We start from the raw sequence: 19,651 nt of genomic DNA, 5'->3' as shown, positions 1-19,651 counted from the left end.
TCTACTTAATTCCTTCTCCTTGCTTAATCCTGGTGTAGAAATGATCTTGGATTCTTGGATGTGGTGCTATCAGACTATAAGTCCTACCAAACTGAATATGAAGCAATCATGGACTATATAGACATACACTCTATACTGAAAACCATCTAGTTAAAGGTTTTTTCTTTCTTTTTTTTTTTGTAATGGGGGGAAAAGGGCTTCTAATTAGATTGGGCAGAGGGTAATTAATTTTTTGGTTATGAGCCTTCAGTTACAGAGGGTTTTACTCTGTGCTGACTGAAGGATTACCCATACTGAGGAAACAGTGGGCCCTCGGAGACCCACAGAATGTGTTACACTGAAGAGAAGAGCTAGGGAATTTAAGTTAGCATTTGAGCTCTGCTTTACCAAGAAAAAAATACCAAGGTTGAATTGAATGGAATCACCTTGTAAAATCTCTCTTTATAAGTCTCTAGCTTCTAAGTAAGTAAATGTCAACCAGAGACCAATAATTATCTGAGACTTTGAAAGCCTGCTGAAACTATCAGTCCTCAAATATTGTATGGGAAGGCCACTCATTTAATTGATAGAAAAAACACCCAAACCGTCTACTCCAGCCTGTCTAGTGTCAGATTAAATTTACTCATGCTACTTTGAGATTAATCAGACTGTAGGCAGAATCCTAGAATTCAAACATGATAAGACTCAGGCTAAAATAACATTTAAGGGTCAAAAATAAACACAGAGTGACAGAGGCCTCTGAGCAGAGAATGCTAGAGAAGATTCATCTCTATCCAGTGTTGTGGCAGTGGAAGGAACATTGAAGTAAGAGGGCTTGGGTTTTAATACTGACTGCTATTATTGACCGTGTGACCTTGGGCAAGTCTTCATCTATAAAATGAGGGGGGATGGACTAGATGGTCTCTGAGGTTGCTTCCAACTCGAAATCTCTGATTCCATGTTTCCCTTGGACCACTGTGGTACAGCAGTCAAAACAGCAGAAAACTATGAGTCAAGATGAGCATTTCATAAAACATCATGATAACATCAACCACATTCAGTGCCCCAAATGCTCCAAATCATTTCTACTGTGATTCATTTTATAGCCATCAATTCATTTATTCAGTAAAGATTTGAGCATCTATGCTGTGCAAGTTATATTCACATTCCTGTTATTCATTATTAATTTGAAGGTTTCTTCAGAGAAAACAAGGAGTAAGTGAAATCTTCTGAGTTAAAATTTTAAAAATGTTTGATGTTCAAAATAATGAATATTTCAACCAAATGCAGTAGTTTTATTTTTGAGTAATTGCAAGACTCACAGTTATTTAAGTAAGTGTTAAACATTTTGCTACTACTCTGGAAGTATAATTTCCTTCAGAATCCATTTTAGAGACAGCTAAAATGGTGTGAAAGAAATCCTTCAGGTTAACCTAGATATGTCAGCTAAAATTGCTCATGTGTGTTGGCATTTCAAATACTCCACCTCCTCACAGTTTGCCATGGATGAGCTCATTCTTTTCTGAAATGGGCTTTGTTATATTGCAGGCTGGACTTTAATTAGTACAATCTTCTGTCAATAGCATAGTAATACATTAGCCTTGTAGGGGATGAAATCACTGCATTATTCTGGAAATGATTTGTCTCTTCCCATCACTGCTGAATGTATTAAAATGTGATATAAACCAGAAAAATTTAGGGGAAAGAATCCTCTTTCCTTCAGGCTCTATACTACCTGGGAGATATAAAATAGAATTAATTCCAAGTAAAAGCTGTTTTTAATGGGAAAAACCCCACAAACTCATAGTTAAACAGTACATCAAAACATATTAAGATGGGGAAAGATTCTTTGGAAAGTGCATGTGATTCAGAAACACAAGATGTCAATTCAATTTTTGAAAAGTATAATGAGAAATCTAGTTTAATTTTAAAATGTCAGACATTCCTATGTAGAAATATCAGCTTGACTTTCGGTTGATTGAACTAATGGCTATGTGGAGGAAAAATAATTAAAATCTTAGTTTTATTTACTAATAGTAAACAATTTAATGTCAGAATAAAAAAACTAGGAATAATCTTAATTATAAAAATTCTCTGGTATGCAATGATGACTTATAACCAATGAAATAAATAAAAATGCATATAAGATTCTGAGTCTGTTTACCCCTCAGAGGGATTTTCAGCACCCCACCTCATTATTATGAGCACTTGATTGATTTTTTTTTTTTAGTGAGGCAATTGGGGTTAAGTGACTTGCCCAGGGTCACACAGCTAGTAAGTGTTAAGTGTCTGAGGCCGGATTTGAACCCAGGTACTCCTGACTCCAGGGCCGGTGCTCTACCCACTGCGCCACCTAGCTGCCCCTCACTTGATTGATTTGAACATAAGAATTTTATTATTTGCAAATGTCCTTTTCAATAAATTCCCAATTTCTGCACAAACTATAAAGTCTGTAGTTTCATTTGTTACAAATATTTATTAAGTGTTTACTGTGTGCAAACACGCAACTTTTAAAAAAGGTAATTAGAGCATCCACTCTACAACATATCCCACAAGTCCTTGCTCGAAGACCTTTAGTGAAGGGCTGTCCAATACCCTCAAAGCATTCTATTCCATTATTGGATAGCTTTAACCATTAGAAATCTTTTCCTTACGTCAAAACCTAAACCAAATCTCCCTCCATTTCCATCCATTGTCTCAAGAGTGCCCTCTGGGGCCAAGAAGAACGGTAATAATCCCTCTTTAAAACTTAAAGACTGTCATTATTCCAAACTCCCCCTTTCTCCAATCCCCTGAAGATTTTTCTTTTCTAGGACAAACATCTCCTTTTCCTTTAACATGAAGCCCTTGCCATTCTGGCTGTCTCTTCAGGATACTCCCCAGCTCATTAGCCACTTTAATTATATTTTACTTAATATTGTGTCATGTGTATTAATCTTCTCTCTTCAACCTGACTGCAAGATCCTTTGGGAAAGTTATGATGTCATGTTTCTTGTTATTGAAGCAGTGCTGTGTGGTGGAAAGAGTCCTGGCCTTGGATAGAGGAGACCTAGACTCTAGTGCCACCTCTACCACTGATATAAAATGACCTTGGGCAAGTCACTTAAACCTCTTTCGTCATTTTACTTAGCTGTAAAATTAGGTGGTTAAACTAAATAGTCTCTAAAATCTCTTCCATCTCTAAAATTCAATTATTTTTATCAAACTATGTAAATTTGTTAAATCATCCATATCCTGGGAATTGCTATCCTGGGCAGCTATGTGGCACCATGGGTAGAGCAGCAGGCTTAGAGTAAGGAAAACCTGAATTCAAATCTGACCCTCAGACACTCACTAGCTGCATGATCCTGAGAAAAAACCCAACTGTTAGCCTCCATTTCTTCATTTGTAGAATGGGGATAATAATCACACGTACTTCCCAGTGTTGTGAAGATCAAATGAGATCATGATTGTAAAGCACCTGGCACATAGTAAGTACTCTATTAATGTTGCCAGTTATTAGCTATTATTATTGCTATCTCTGAAGACTCAAGTCAATTTCCCTCCTTTCTCAGTGCATTTAGTGTTTGGCTCAACTAATTTCCTTTCTTTCTTTCTTTTTTTTTTTTGTGGGGCCATGGGGGTTAAGTGACTTGCCCAGGGTCACACAGCTAGTGAGTGTCAAGTGTCTGATGTCGGATTTGAACTCAGGTCCTCCTGAATCCAAGTCCAGTGCTTTAACCACTGCACCACCTAGCTGCCCCCTTGGCTCACTAATTTCTACTTCATTGCAACTTTTGCCCTGATACTAAGGGACTCGAACAAACATACTATTGGTCCCTCAAATCCCCCAACCATACTGCTTAGCCATACTAACTGATTTGCTATTTGTCACAACACATTATTTTCAGTCTTTGAACTTTTTCCTTGTGCTTAGAATGCTCCTTCTCCCCACTTGGCCTCTTGGAATACTTTGCTTCAAGATTCACCTTAAGTTCTCCCTTCTCCTGGGTGCCTTTCCTGCCCATCCCAGCAGCTAGTGCCTTCCCCTTCTGGGTTACCTTTACACATTTGCATCGTGTCTCCCCCATTAGACTTTAAACTCCATGAGGAAATTTTTGTCATTGTATCCCCAGCATTTATCTCAGTGTTTGGAAGATAGTAGTTAATAAATATTTGTTGATTAATTGATTTCTCAACATAATGTAGATCAATGCTGAGCACACAGTACCTACTGAATAAATACTTAATGACCGACTCATGCTCTGCCATCAGCAATTTAAGGAGGGACCAAAAATAACCCATAATCCTTTTAATTATACCTATGAATTCTACATCTAGTTTCCTGATCTAAACTTCTAGAGAGGAGTATTTATATTCACTTGGATTTGAGTGTAACTGAATGTCTCATATTAATCATGTGTATTAGCATCCAATTAGGCAGTTAGAATTTTTTGGTCCTCAAGTATAATTTCAGAAAGGGGACTTTTATTAGTTTTCAAGTGAACATCTCACCAATTACATCACTGTTGTCTTAGTGGAGGGTATTTCTAAGTTGAGAGAAAATTTATCCTGTATAGATCTTGTCCCTACATGATTGTTTACATGTTGTCTCTCCCATTAGATTGTGAGCTCCTTGAGAGCAGGGATTGACTTTTGCCTTTTTCTGTATTCTCAGAACTTTGTGTGGTGCCTGTCACATAGGTGCTTAATAAATAATAGGTGCTTAATAAATAATAGGTGCTTAATAAATTTTTATTGACTGAGAAAACTGCTGCTGCTGGAAGAAACTATTTTCCTTGCTGTTACAATCCATTGCCTTCTACTTGTTTTACAAACAGAATAGAAACTTATTATTGACCCTTATCAAGCTGAATAATTGATATTGACCTAAACCTGCTGAAGGTTTAAAGGTTTAGTTATTATACTTTGTTATTGAGCTTTAAAAGTCTCTGATGTTATTGGCAAAGTACTGGTTTTAATGAGTAGGGGATTGCTGATTTTGGGATTGGGCCACTTATCCTCAGGCTCTAGCTGGTTTCTTCTTCCCTCCTTATTCCTAAGGACACAGAGAAAGGTCTCTATTCAAATAGAGATATTTGGCTTGTTTATTAATAAAGTTGTTGCCAGAATATGAAAATATACTTTGGAAAATATACATGAAATATGTATGACTTTTAACCTTTCATTAGAATGATCTCTCCTCAAAATGCTGCAAAGCCCCTGAGACCCAAACTACCATCTTTCAATCTAGATATTCTGACCATTGTATGATTCAATTGAAAACATGCTAACTTCTGCCTAGAAGTCACCTACTTGGATGGTGTACACTCATTTTGCACATGAATAGTTATTGCCCCTAGGCCTCAGTTTTCTTATCTGTAAAAATAAAGGAGTTTGGGGGCAGCTAGGTGGCTCAGGAGATAAAGCACTGGCCCTGGATTCAGGAGGACCTGAATTCAAGTGCAGCTTCAGACACTTGACACTTAACTAGCTGCGTGACCCTGGGCAAGTCACTTAACTCTCATTGCCCTGCAAAAAAATAAAATAAAATAAAAATAAAGGAGTTCAACCAGATGACCCCTAGGGCCTCTTCAAATTTTGACCTTCTATGGCTGTCCAAGCATATGAAACAATTGCTTAATCTGTGATTGTGGGATAGTAAATAAAATACTACTTACCTGCCCCATTGTTCACCAAAGTTATCTCTTTCACATATTTATTCTTTCTTCTCTTGACAAATCAAAGAAAAAACATTTTTTGATAGTCTACTATATGTAAAACACAACACATGGTGACCTCCCCTCAAGGAGCCTGTTGTGTAGTCAGGGAGACAAGTCACAAACATTCCAATAGGAATGTATACTCCTTGAGGGAGCAAAACATCTGGCATAGAGTGGATATTTGTTGAATGAATGAATGTGAAAAGTTAAATAACAATACACAATTTAGACAATAGTAGAAGAGATGATATCATAAAGCAGTATAGAGATTGTCAATGTTTAGCACTTTCATTTCTGTAACTTGCAGCCTTCAGTGAATTACCAGGATCAGCCTAATAGAAGTGGTGTCTCCTTCCATTAGGTGACTTGCCTATTCAGAATGTATTCCTGGAATATTTTGGTCATGTTATGGTGGCAGATTTCTATCATTTATCTGTGGAATAAAATTGTAGTATTCTCTCTTTTAACAATGCAAATGAATTTCAAAGTCCTAGGTTCTTTACCCTTTTTTTAATCCCCATTGCTTTTTTTCAATTCAGTTCAATAAATACTCACTAAGTAGTTACAAAGTGCAAAGACTTGGGTTCAGTTCTCAAATAAAAGGTCCTATTACCCTGGGAAAGTTCCTTAAGCTTTCAGAACCCCAGATAACTCTCTAAGACTTAAGTTGTAAAACAGTTGCAGGTCTGTATTTGTAGGAGTTTTCTAACTTAAGAGTTCCCTAGAGCTATGAAATCATTTGTCCTTTACAGAAAACAAAATCTTAGAAAAAAACACTCACGTCCCCAAATTTTTACAAGATGAATAGGTTTTTTTTCTTTTGAGGAAAATGTTAACTTTCATTTGGCTGTTTCCTAGTATTATTGACTCCTTTTACAAAATCCTAGGTTCACTGTCAGATGGGATGCATTTCTCTGCCCTCCCCCCCATTTTATATTACTCTATTTACACATTTCAGAACCTTAACACTTTTCTTAATTGGAATGATTTTTTTTTTTTAGTGAGGCAATTGGGGTTAATTGACTTGCCCAGGGTCACACAGCTAGTAAGTGTTAAGTGTCTGAGGCCAGATTTGAACTCAGGTACACCTGACTCCAGGGCTGGTACTCTATCCACTGTGCCACCTAGCCACCCCTGGAATGATTTTTTAATCTTTCCTTCAACCCTAACCCTAATGCCAGGCTCATTTTGGAAACAGGTAATTTCCACCCCCCCCCCCATTTTTTCCTTCTCCTATTTGTGAAATAATGATTGACATCAATTTATTCTTAGAATCAAAAGTATACAGTTGAAAAAAATTAGTATCCAGATACAAGTCAGAAAAACAAGAAGTGAGGTTTATCAAATAAACAAAATCATAAAGATTCTAGGGAAGTCTACAATGTAGCTGGTATTACCATAGCAGGACAGCCAGGGCAACCAAGCTAACAAGGTCAGCAAAGCAAGCAACTGTGGATATTAACTCAGAATACTGCAAAAACCTCTTGCCCACTATGAACCTGTCCTTAGAGGGCATACAAAAACAAGGAGAAGGAAAACTTCCTTGCTGGAGTTTGTTAGATGGTCCATTCTGCCCCAATTTATCTTGAAAAGAGGGAAAGATGAGCATGGTGAGTTCTCCTTGTGGTAGAACAGTGTGGCTGCAGGGAATTGTGTTCATCCTCTTTCACCTTCCCTGCTTTTCTCCATATTTCTCTGTTTTGAGAATCTCTAGAAATGTCAAATGTCCCAGGTCTGCCTGAAGTTTTACTCATAGAAAATTGGGGCACTGTTGAGTTTATATTATAAAATCACTGACAGCTGTATTCTTGACATTCCCTTTGAGCCATTCCATATTCTCTTAGGCATGCCTATGCCAAAGATGAAGAGGCTGAGGATAAATGAGTTCTCCAGTAAGGGATACTGCTTTTGGAAATGAATACTTTCTTACCTAGTAAAAAATTCAATAAAATAAAATACCATCTCATCCTCTGAAACTAGTCTAACATCTCTTGGCAGAAAATGTATAATTAGACTACAGGGAGAATAATATATACTTAAGGACTACTTTATTGTACATTTTAAGGCCAATTACAAAATGATTTGTGTACTGACAACATGTTGTGTATTTCAATGTTTCTGACCAGACCCCATTTTGTGTGTTTTTAGTGCTATAGACTTCCTAGGAGATATGAAATATTAGGGATTTTTCCTGAATCATCTTGGTCAAGATTCCTTTTCTTTTCCTTGATGCTAAAAACTTGATGAGAATAATGAAAAAGAACTCTGACATTAACAACATTTCTTCTGAAGAACTGATACCCTAGATAATGAATGGAGTGGTGACAAAGTTAAAAATTGAGGGGCAGCTAAGTGGTGCAGTGGATAAAGCACTAGTCCTGGATTCAGGAAGACCTGAGTTCAAATCTGGCCTCAGACACTTGACACTTACTAGCTGTGTTGACCCTGGGCAAGTCACTTAACCCTCATTGCACTGCAAAACAAAACAAAACAAAACAAAACCAAAAAAAAAAGTTAAAAATTGAAGACTACCATGAATCCCAACTTAGTAGGAAGGAATATTTCAAATGATCAAGCGAATAATAGAGACAAGGAGACAGAAACAGGGAATGTGCCATGAATTTGCAATGTAGTTTTCAAAGCATAATGGCTCTTCTGTATAGTCATACTAGATGAGAATATGGTTCTTAATTGAAAAAGCAGTTGTTTGTTTCACCCTGAATTTGAAATCTCTCCTATTTTTCTGAAATAAGTAATGACACCCTGACATTCTGCCCAATTTGTTTAGGCATTTAGAAATATTGTGGCAGATAATACCAGGATCTACACTTCCCATGAATATTTTTGCTTTTCATATTCAGTGGTAGAATAATATTACAAATCTGGGAGAGGAGGAGAATAATGCTATGTTGATGGGGTATGAATATAATGCCTTTTTTTTTTTAAATAGAACTACAGTATCTCAGTATTGCAAGGACCTCGGAGGTCATCTATCAATCATAAGCCATAACTGGTTAAAAATGGCTCCATGGTATACCTGACAAGTAGCCATCCAGCCTCTGATTGAAGACTGCTAGTGAGAAGTGACCCATTTTTTCCTGAGGCAGCTCATTCCCCTTTGGGATAGCCATTTCTAAATCTTAGGGACTTTTTTCTCTGCATGCATTTCAGGATTGATCATTAGTTTGATCATTAAGCTTCTCATCAAGCTTAAATGTATGTCTTTGTAACTTCTCCCTTCACCTCTGGTTCTACTCAATGGGGCCAAGGAGAATAATAATAATCTTCTTCCATATGACAACTTTTCAAAGACATGAAGACAGCTATCATTTTCTCGCTACTGTTTTTTTTGCAAGTTTTCTCCAGGCTAAACGTCCTGCATTTCTTCAACTTCTCCTTAGATGGCATGATCTTGGTGCCTTTCATTATGTTGTTTGCTCTCTTCTGGGTGCTTTGCAGCTTGTCAATGCCCTTCTGAAAATGTGGCTTAGCCCAGAATACTTTCAAAGAGCTCAGAGTGCTTTCATATACATTATCTCCCATGCCTTGGCAATAGAACTGAGAGGAAGGTATGTGGTTATTATTACTTTCATTTTATGGATGTGGAAAATATATAGTGAATGTTTCAGTTACATTTGCATATATGGTGGTCACCATCAAGAAGGTCTTGTTCGAACATGAAGAACATAAAGGAATTCCTAATGATTTCTTCATTTATTGAATTTTTGGGTGGGTGGGGATAGCAAACATATAAAATGTTCATTTATAATCAATAGTAATTTTTCCCATCTCCAAATTAAGTATAAAATCAGCCCTCTTCTATCCTAGCCTTTTATATTTATAGCAATTGGAGATAATTGCTACTTAATTGATCTAATAATTATATTGTGATAGAAGGTTCTAAAATTTTAAAACATTTAAATAACAGTATTGATTAATACTCAAAATGTTATGGAATTACATATTTTCCTATATTAGAGTTAAGAAGAGGCAAGAAGGCACATGGGAAAACATCAGTGAAAGATTTTTTTCTATTTAGTGATTATAGAAATATCCTTGGTTTTGATTTCTATAAGTCAGTATGCAAATTTAAATTATATTGGCTCATAATTCAAAAAGTAGATATAGTTAAGTAGATGATATAATATTTCTGGGAATATAGTTTCAGTTGTGTCATGAATATAACCCCAAATCCAGTAGCTATTGGATAGTGGTAACTTTCAGAATTACAAACAACTTCAATCACATTTGAATAAAAGAATTTCAATAATTTTCTATAGATTAAAAATAGATACATAAAGCCATACATGTTAAAATATTATATATTTAAAAATCTGACATTCTTAGTTAATACATCATCTACCTATTAAGTCCTTAGTTCACAGACATCTATATTTCAATCTCTACATCTCTGTCTTTATTGAGATAATATTTGTAGAGCTCTTAGCACAGTGCCTGGCACATAGTAGATGCTATATAAATGTTATTATTATTATTATTATTATTGTTCAAACTAATGATCAATCCTGAAATGCATGCAGCCTTCAAATAGATATAGGACTTTTGCACCCCATTACATTACACTGGCAATATATTTACCTTGGATTTGGAGGATGATGAAATTCTTGCATGGAAAGCTTATATGCTTTCCTTGAAGCTGTCAGTGTGTCACTTGGATGCTCTAAAGCAATGATGGAAGGATCTTGCTAATAATATAAGACTAGTGCTGTTGCATTGAAGACAGCAAGGTGTGTGGAGTACTAGATTACAAATGCTGCAGTAGAGGATAATGGGGGATCCCAGAAGAAGAGCAGCAACACTAGTAAATTACATGAATGTAGGATATAAGGACTTTGAGAACAGAGATATTTTTCTTTTATCTTTGTATCCCCAGTTGCCTAGCATAGTGCCTTGCACAGAGTAGGTGTTTAATCAATGCTTGTGGCTTAGAATATATTAGATTTGAATACATTAGAAAATAAATTTGATCATGGAGCATCAGCTAGGCCTCTGGTTACTAGGAGGTCAAAACTACATTCATTATAAATGAATTAAGTTGGGAAGCACTGGCCCTGTATTCAGGAAGACCTGAATTCAAATCTGACTTCAGTTACTTGACACTTACTAGCTGTGTGACCTTGGGCAAGTCACTTAATCCTCACTGTCCCACCAAAAGAAATAAATGAATTAAGTTATTCATTACATGAATACAACTCTATAGCTTCAAATGACAGATGTATTTTCCCCAAAATGGTGTGAGTACATTTCTGGTAGAAATTTTTTTTAGGCCTTAACTAATCTTCTTATCAATATATTTGTGGGTTTGCTTAATTATGTTTATAAAAATGCAATTAGTCCTCTTAATCCTGATATAAAGATATAGAATTAAAAGCATAACATTTATATATCATTGATAATGTACTGACATACTAGGTAGCTCCAAAGGGTAGAATGAGATGGAAGTTACAAAAAGGAAAATTTAAGATTGATGTAATAAAGAACTTCCTTTATCAGAGCTAACCAGAAGTGCGTTGGGCTGCCTTGGAAGTGTGGTCTGGTGGCAGCTGGTGGCAAAGTGGATAGAGCACTGGGCTTGATGTCAGGAAGACCTGAGTTCCAGTTCAGCCACATACTGACATCACTAACGGGGGGGGGGGGGAGACCTTGGACAAGTCACTGAACCTCTCTCTGCCCCAGTTTCCTCATATATAAAATCGCTATAATAGTAACACCCATCTCCTAGTATTGTTGTAAGGATCAAATTTATTTATTTAAATCACATACATATTATTTAATTATTATTATCATGAATTTGCCCTCATCAGAGTTCTTCAAGCAATGATTGGATGGCAACTTATATATGTTGCAGTAGGAATTCTTTTTCATGTGCAGGTTGGATTAAATGGTTGCTGCATTCTCTTCTAACTCTGAAATTCTGTGAATTTGTGAGTGCATAGGACAACAGAAAATGAGCCATTTCTTCAGGCTGCAGTGTAATTGCTCTGGATGGGTAACTGTTAAATAAGCACTTTCACATGGATCACTTTACAATGCTCATAAAAAATCATTCAGTTGTAAAACATCTACTTCCCCTATGAAAATGGAGAAATGATTATTTATTAAAATTCCATGTAAGGACTGTAATTATCTACTTCTTGCTTACAGAAAAAAATACAGTCATGCTAATGCTTCAAGGTACCCAAGACTACAACCTTGAAAGTAATGAAAAGTATAAAAGAGAAGAGTCTCATGTGTTTGTATTGTAGCTTTAGGTTATAATCGGAAGTTTCTTTGGGGATAGGCATCTGTATGGAGCCTTAAACATCAACACCTAGAGAGGTTGTATTTTTCTACGACTTGGAAAAACCACTGTTCAAATGCATTAATTAACCTTTATGTTCACATAAAAGTAGTTTGTGAGAACAAATACATACAAAATGGATAAATGTTATCTTTAATCATGACTAATAAAAATGGGTTATATAAACACAGATTTTACTACTGCAAATGTCTCTTTGACAAATGATGAGCCCTGCTTCATTTATTAAAAGATAATTAAAATGCTTCACAGGGGGATTCACAGCTTTCCCATGGATCTTTTCTGTATGCATCCATGTGAGGTAATAGAGAGATAAAAGAGGGACTTAAAGTTATATTTAATGGTAGGGAAAGATGTTAACCTTTGAGCCATATACATATCAAGTCCAAATCTAAGAAATTTTTTCTTGAAACCAGCATGCCATAAAAATCAACATTCCATTTTATTAGAAAGGCAAAGGAATCGTTCCTGAATTCATTATTCCCAGTGAGTCTCAACAGATAAAAGAAACCTATCCCAAGAAACATATAGTCATACTAGAGAGAACATTGGATCTTAACTGTAGTTGTCCTGACCTTGGATGAAGTATTAGATAATCATGCATTCCATACCTTAGAAGAGAACACAGCTGGCCCAACAATGTTTCACAGCTTCATTTCCCCTAAAGCTTAAGAACATGTCAAGTATTTGATAAGCCCAAGGTCAACTGTTAACAATGTACACTTAGCTTTTTTGATAGACATGTCATTGTTAATGTCCAGTTTGTCACTGCCCTGGGTACATATAGGTTTATGCTATCACTAAAAACAATGTAAATAGTATAAAAATAAATAACCTTATGAAATCATACTCAAAAATAACACAATGAAACTAGATTATGCCAGGGTCTAAGCTACTGCCTTTGATCTGTCATCTTTAAAAATCATATGAACTCTTCTGGCCCACAAACATAATATTGAGAACAGATGTTGGAACTGGCAACGTATACATTATTAGAGCCCTTTTGAAAGAAGTCCCGGGAATCATAATTGACATCTTACAAGTGCTCAAACTGAGGATCCTAGAGGAGATAGGCTTTACCAAGCTCATATACACTGTGAGTTAGTAGCATTACTGATACTCACATTCAGGTTACCTGGTCCCTAGTTCCATTTGCTTTCCACTGCCCCAAAACTTGCTAAATCATTCTTTGATTATTCATTCCAGGGTAAGTATTTGGGAGGGTTCGGGGGTGAGGTTCCATTTGGCTCTTAGTATTTGGATGCCCTTTAGCTTTTTCAGGCCCAAATAATGGACAAATTTCTAGTCCAGCTGCTAAATTTTGCCCTGGTGTCACAAAAGAGTTATTGCAACTGACAAATCTGGTCTACTCTCTCTCATCCAAGGAATAGTTGAGGAACTGGAAGCAACTAGCTCATTAATGAACTCTTACAGTATTGAAGTATTACAAGGAGGCAGATTTTCCTCAATATAAGGAAAATTTACTAGTAGAACTATCTGTAGGTATAATGGTCCACGTTGGGAGCCAATGCTTTTTTTTTTTTTTATTGTTACTGTAGGTTATATTTTATAGCTGTGAAGACAGCTGTTGGGAAAAATTAGAATGGTTGGCCTGCAGTCAGATTAGAAGTTGGTGGGAATTAAAATTACTATTTAGCATCTTTGGACAGAAAGTACTTGCAAATGTGGAAGCACTATGGAAATGTGAAAGATGACTTGACTTTCAGGCATGTATCCCTAGCATAAAATTGTACTTATTCGAAATCCCAACATATCCAGACCTCATTTGAGCAGTCATCTAGGAATTTGAGTAGCATTAACAGTTTGTCATTCAGAGCACAATAAAACCTCTCCTCCCCACATCCTGTTTGTTGGCATTATTTGATAATTTTAGGTATTTTTAAAAATGGTATGGATTGTCTGTACTTAATTGTGATCTTAATAGAAGCAAAATATCCAGAAAACTGGAGGTGATCTGGTTGGGCCACATCTGGATTATCATGTCGAATTACTGGTTTTACATTTTTGAAGAGACATGAATAAACTAGGGTTGGTTAAACATAGTGAATCCAAACAATGAAGGGATTAGAAGTTTTAAAATGGTGGTTTTTAATTTGGAGAAAATTGAAGGGGCCACCTAAGGGGGGTCATTATAATTGTCTTCATGTTTTTGAAAGACATGTGGAAAAGCTATTAGAATTGCAGAAAAAGGAAAAATAGATGAAAATGACAAGGAGCCAGATTGTTTCTGAATTAACAAAGCTTCTTAACTGTACTGTCCCAAAGGGGACAAGGCTACTCAGCAGGTAGGGGGTTCCTGTCACCAGAGGTTTTTGAGGTGAGGCTAGATGACTATATGTATAGCTACTGTTGAAAAATTCCTAATCTGGGATGCAGCTTGTCCCACAAAGCCTCTGAGGCCCCTTTCAGTATGAATAAATCAGCACCTTTTCCCATTTTGCTTTAGTTGTGTAGACCTTATCCCATCTCACTTTCCCCAACCCAACCCACAATGTTTCAAAGCTATAGCAATGTCTAGGGAGCATCAAGGTAAGCTTTTGCTCTAAATTATTTAAGTAGTACCTTATTGAATGTGATGTGGCCCTGTTCTATGTGACAATGTAATATACTTTTTAAAGTCTGTACAAAACTTGGAATCTTGCACTATTTTGACTAGTAGGAATGACCTGTTTGATGTTATTTGTGCTGATCTGTCAAGAAAAGATTCTTCTCACAGTCCAATCCATGACCACAAATGCTTGAAGTAAAAATGAATTAAAATATACTGAAATGATATTTGAAAAAATCCTTTGAAAGAAAATTCAATTAAAGTGTCAATGGCTTAGTATAGAGTAATTCCTCAAACAATGAAAGCATTTTTGTTTGTTAAAATGTGTTACTGCAAAAACCACCACCAGGAAACAAACTCCAAACCAGGATGAGGAATCACAATGAAACAGAACTTGGCTATGCAACTAAAGTTCTGGGATTTAATAACCACAAATCACTAAAACTTATTACTTCCTACTTTTCAAGAACATCTTTCTTCCTAGTATAAAAGATGCTTGGAAAAACACTATTTGGGCAGGATCCTTTTTAATACTTAAACTACTAATCCACCAATGGGTAAAGTCAATCACACAAAACTTGACTTCCTTGCCTCAGTTCGAAGAGCCCATTCATTGTTTATGGTCCTACTATCAGCTCCTGTGCTATTTCATTTATATCGTCATCGTGAAACAATACCCAAATCTCTAGAATTTTCACTTTGTTAATTATGTAGCATAATTTACATGCACATATTAATTTTTGTGTGTCCAGTCCTTGTAATTTCTATTTCTTCTCTAATCCGGAATGGTTTTTTATCACACAGATGGTACTTGAATGCTAAAGACCACATTTCACCTAGCAAACATATTGCATACAAAAATCGTGTAATGAATAAGAAAAATCACCGCTACCAAACAACAGATTCAGCATTGTAACTGAAATGATTAGCAAACTCATTTAAAATAATTTAGCATCTCCGAATTTGACTTGATCACTAAATTTGTAAATGCCTCTGAAGTGCCTAGGGAGGATGCCTGTGTTGCCTCCTTTTGGCAGTTGGGTGCCTGTTCAGGGTGATGGTGATTTCCATTTCACCACCAGGGTTTTAATTCAGAATTTAGATAATGTAGTTCACAACACATGCTACTAACTACCAGCAGAGGAGAAAGCTAATTTTAAAATGACGATTTTATCTTTACACATTTTTAACCTTGCAGAGTCTGTACTGAAGGAAACAAAACCTTAGAAACATTTTTCCTCCCTGCTGCAACTTCAAAGACCAAATTGACGCCAATTTTTCAATCAATCCATGGTAAACCAACCCTTTTCAAAGGCATGGACACTCACACATATACATACTTTCACAATATTGTGACAAATAACCATTACAACATTTTATTGTTTATATTTATAACTTTATAGAGTCCGGAGATATTTTTAAATGTCTGCATCTCAGTGGGAAGAAGGAGGAAGAAGAAGGCTATATGAGCTTGAGAAGAACTTGTCTTGCTATCCCCCCCCATTAAAAAAAATTCACAGATATCTTCAGAGAATAGAAACAGAATTTCCCCAATTATTTGTGAGAACAATAAGGTAACTGGGTAATTAGGACCTGATTAAAAGAGAAGGGAATGGGGAGGGGGGGGTGTGAATGTAGAGGGGGCAGATTTAGTTATTTCGGGGAAGGTTGGAGGGTTTGAGGGGGTGTCATTGCTCCGATACCGAACCTCTACCTATTTTTTATGGATGTGGGGCGAGAACCTTAGGCAAATCCGAAGGAACCTTTGGTGAGGGAGAGAAGTTAGGGGTGGAGTGGGACTCCGGTTAGGGCTAATCTCTCACAGACTACAAATTCCCAATACCAGATTGGTATCACCAGCAGACTGCTGCAATGGGTAACGAGCGCAGCAGGAGGAGGGCGCGTCCAGCACTGCAGGGCTGGCTTCTCTCCCACAACTACCGCCTCAATAGATTTGCATATCCAGCTGTTTTCTGTCTGGCTGTGCCCCTCACAGATTTGATTCCTCCCTCCTCTCTCTGACTTCCTGGAGGGGGGATCGATGGGATGGAGCGGGATGGGGTGGGGTGGGATGGCGGCGGATGGGACAGGTTTTCCCGTAGCTCAGGTTCCTTATCAGCCCTGAGGGAAAAGCGGAGAGCTGGGGCGACAGAGCTTGAGGATACGATTGTTCCGACCCCCGAGAGCTTGACTGATGAAAATTGGTGGGTGCGAGTGAGGAGGTGAGGGGGGAATGCTACTGCGGGACTGGCAGGGGAGGGGCTCTGAGGGAAGGGCATATCTCCGCTCGTTGGCCAGCGCAGGGCTGGGCTGGGGCGGGGCAGGGCAGGGCAGGGCAGGGCAGGGCGGCTTTGTGTAATGGGAATGGGCTGGGGCTACTCCCACCATGCCTCAAAGCCTAAGACTTTCAGAAGGTCCAAAGCTCTCCTCCAAGTTTCTAGCGTAGATATTGTTGCTACGCAAAAGAATGGGTAGGGCGGGGTTTAGGCTGGGTCAGTTAGCTCAGGTGGATCGGTGCTTGGAGGGGAGCGCGGGCGCACTGCAAACCCCTGCAAAGGAGAGTGACCATTTTTGCAGACCCCGGAGCCGCACCGTCTTTCAGCATTTCAGGCCTTTACTTTCTGATTTGGGAATCAGGAGGGGCCCTAGCACGGCGGGTGGGGCAGGAGGGCTAACTGCCCCACAGGGAGCTGGCTCAACCCTCCTCCTTTCATTTCTTTCCCTCACATTGCATTCACTATCCTGGAGAAGTGCCCAGATCCAGTGGCTACTGGACACACCTTGCCTCTTCTCTTCTTTCTATCCTCCCCTTTGCTTTCTCTCTTCAAGTCCCCCCCCCCCCCCGCCCCAAAGGGAGGCGACCACAGTCTCATGAAAGCTCCAGCATCCCAGTTTGTTTCTAATGATACAAAACAATTGGAAAGAAAAAAAAATTCTTGTAATTCGCCTTGCTACACGTATAATGGTCAAAAGGTATTGAGACTTATTTGGTATCAACATCTAATCATCGATTTATTAAAATGTATCATATCTGATACATTCATCTGTTTTTCTAATGACCTAAAACATCCACCTCCTAAACAATAAAATGATTCAATGGAAGCAGGGATAATCCCTAGATCCTTGATTTAGAAGCTGAGAGACACACCTTTATATTCTGATACCTGCCCTCTTTACTCAACTGCAGGGCAGGGTCTCCTTATATTTCATAGTTCTATTCCACACTCTTTCTCCTTTGCTCTTTTCCTTAGCTAGATTTCTGAGCTGCTAAACAGGGGTGATATGGAGAGATGGGGAGGGAAGGAGGGAGAGAGAGGGAGGGAGGGAGAGAGAGAGAGAGAGAGAGAGAGAGAGAGAGAGAGAGAGAGAGAGAGAGAGAGAGAGAGATCCCTCCCTAGCGCTTCTGGGAGGAAGAGGACGAGGAAGCAGCAGCGGCGGTCTCAAGCAAATGGGTGGGGTCTGTCTGCATTGTGCTGGGCTGCTGGAGTGTATGGCACTGAGCTCTGCAGGTGCCCTCCCCATAGGAACGCTCAGCCTCACACAAAGAAACCCAACGCAATCTTTATCTGAACCACCCTCCCTCCCTCCATCCTTCTCCTCCCCAACCCCACCCCTGCAGCTCCCCACCCGGCACACTCCCACCCCGCCCCCCACCTCCCCACACCCTTTCCACTGTTCTTTACTTCTTCCCCTTTCTACTAGTCTCCCCTCCCCCAAAACAAAGGAGCGGCTGCTTCCTTCTCCAATATTAGGGGGTTAGCTAACTAGTCCAAACGAATTATTTCACCCCATCCTCTCTCTTTTTTCCCACCCAACCTCCGACCGCAGAGTTGGAATCAGTTTGACTTTGGATTTTTGCCCTCTTCCTTTCTTTTCGCCACCCTTCCTCCCCTTCCTCATTTCTTCTGGTTTACTAGGGGGGAAAATTGGAAAAAAAAAGAACGTTAGACTGACAGTATAAAGCTTTCTTATAACTATGTCTTTCTATATCGTGCTTCCCTACATTTAAGAGAGAGGTGGTTGATGTAACTTTTCACCCCCTTAAGCACTGAGGGGCTATTAAGAGTAAATAAAACCTTTATGGGTGGGAAACCAACTTACCTCTTTCTATGACTCTGGTGTAATTCTTCATTGGGATTTCAAAAGATTGCCCTCTCCACCCTCCCACACCGCACCCAGAGCTGTTCTTGTTCTTGATATTACCAATAACATATATTTCTTTACAAAACACGCCAAACTCTCTTTAAAAACCCTAGGAACAGTCTGTGTCATCGTCTTTAGGAAAAAGCTAAAGGAGTAAAAACCGATTTCTTACCCATTGCTGTTTTAGCCATTGTAGAGATGTGCGGATGGATGCTCAGAGGTGGGGAAGGCAAAGGGGTCCAGCTACAGCAGCGGAGAGAGAGAGAGAGAAGACTGAATAAGGCACTGAGTCTGCAGAGTGGGGCTGTGGAAGAGAAAGAGCAGGAGGCAGGAGCCCATGAATAATTATCACTTCTCAGTCCAAGCAGATTGGCTCTGGAGGTCCCCTGACATGACTCCTGCAGAGCCAGAATCTCCAAGCATTAAATATTGATTTGCCAATGGTGCTGGAGTACAAAGTGCCAAAATGCAGTTTGAAATGGAAATCAGTCCTTCTCAGGCAGCTCCCCCCATTTTAGGGGGCTTAATAGTACAGTCCATGTAGAATGTTTGGTGCCTTAACATGAGAAGTCTCTTGGATCTGAGAGCTGGTCTTTGCCTACCTGGGGGGTGGGGGTGGGGGGAAGGAGACTTGACATTGTTCACATATGTTTTATTGCAAAGATATGAGATGTGATCAAAGGGAAAGAGTAATTTAGAGGATTATGAAGATAGTGATACTTGGATACTTGAATTGTCCAGATTGCTACTTTTAGAAAGAAACTTTTATTATTAAACTGTGGATTTTAACCTTACTTGTTATCTACCTACCTACCTACATGTGTGTCTATATACAGCTATCTATCTCATGTTACACATATATATGTGCAACAAATATGTGTGTTATATATCTCCTCATATATATATATGCACACACATAAACACAGACACACACACACA

General features: G+C 38.3%; 1 protein-coding gene across 1 annotated transcript in view; it reads right to left on the bottom strand.

Annotated features, from left to right (window-relative positions):
• Positions 1 to 19,132, bottom strand: part of STMN2 (stathmin 2) — a 64,508-nt gene extending 45,376 nt beyond the window's left edge. The window contains exon 1 of the mRNA XM_043976243.1: positions 18,885 to 19,132. Coding sequence (XP_043832178.1) covers positions 18,885 to 18,903 — 19 coding nt within the window. The 5' untranslated portion in view covers positions 18,904 to 19,132. The remainder of the gene's footprint in view (positions 1 to 18,884) is intronic.
• Between the last annotated feature and the right edge of the window lie 519 nt (positions 19,133 to 19,651).

The sequence above is a fragment of the Dromiciops gliroides genome, chromosome 1 (genome assembly GCF_019393635.1).
Source record: "Dromiciops gliroides isolate mDroGli1 chromosome 1, mDroGli1.pri, whole genome shotgun sequence".
Taxonomy (NCBI): Eukaryota; Metazoa; Chordata; class Mammalia; order Microbiotheria; family Microbiotheriidae; genus Dromiciops; species Dromiciops gliroides.
This window is presented reverse-complemented; position numbering and strand designations above follow the sequence as displayed.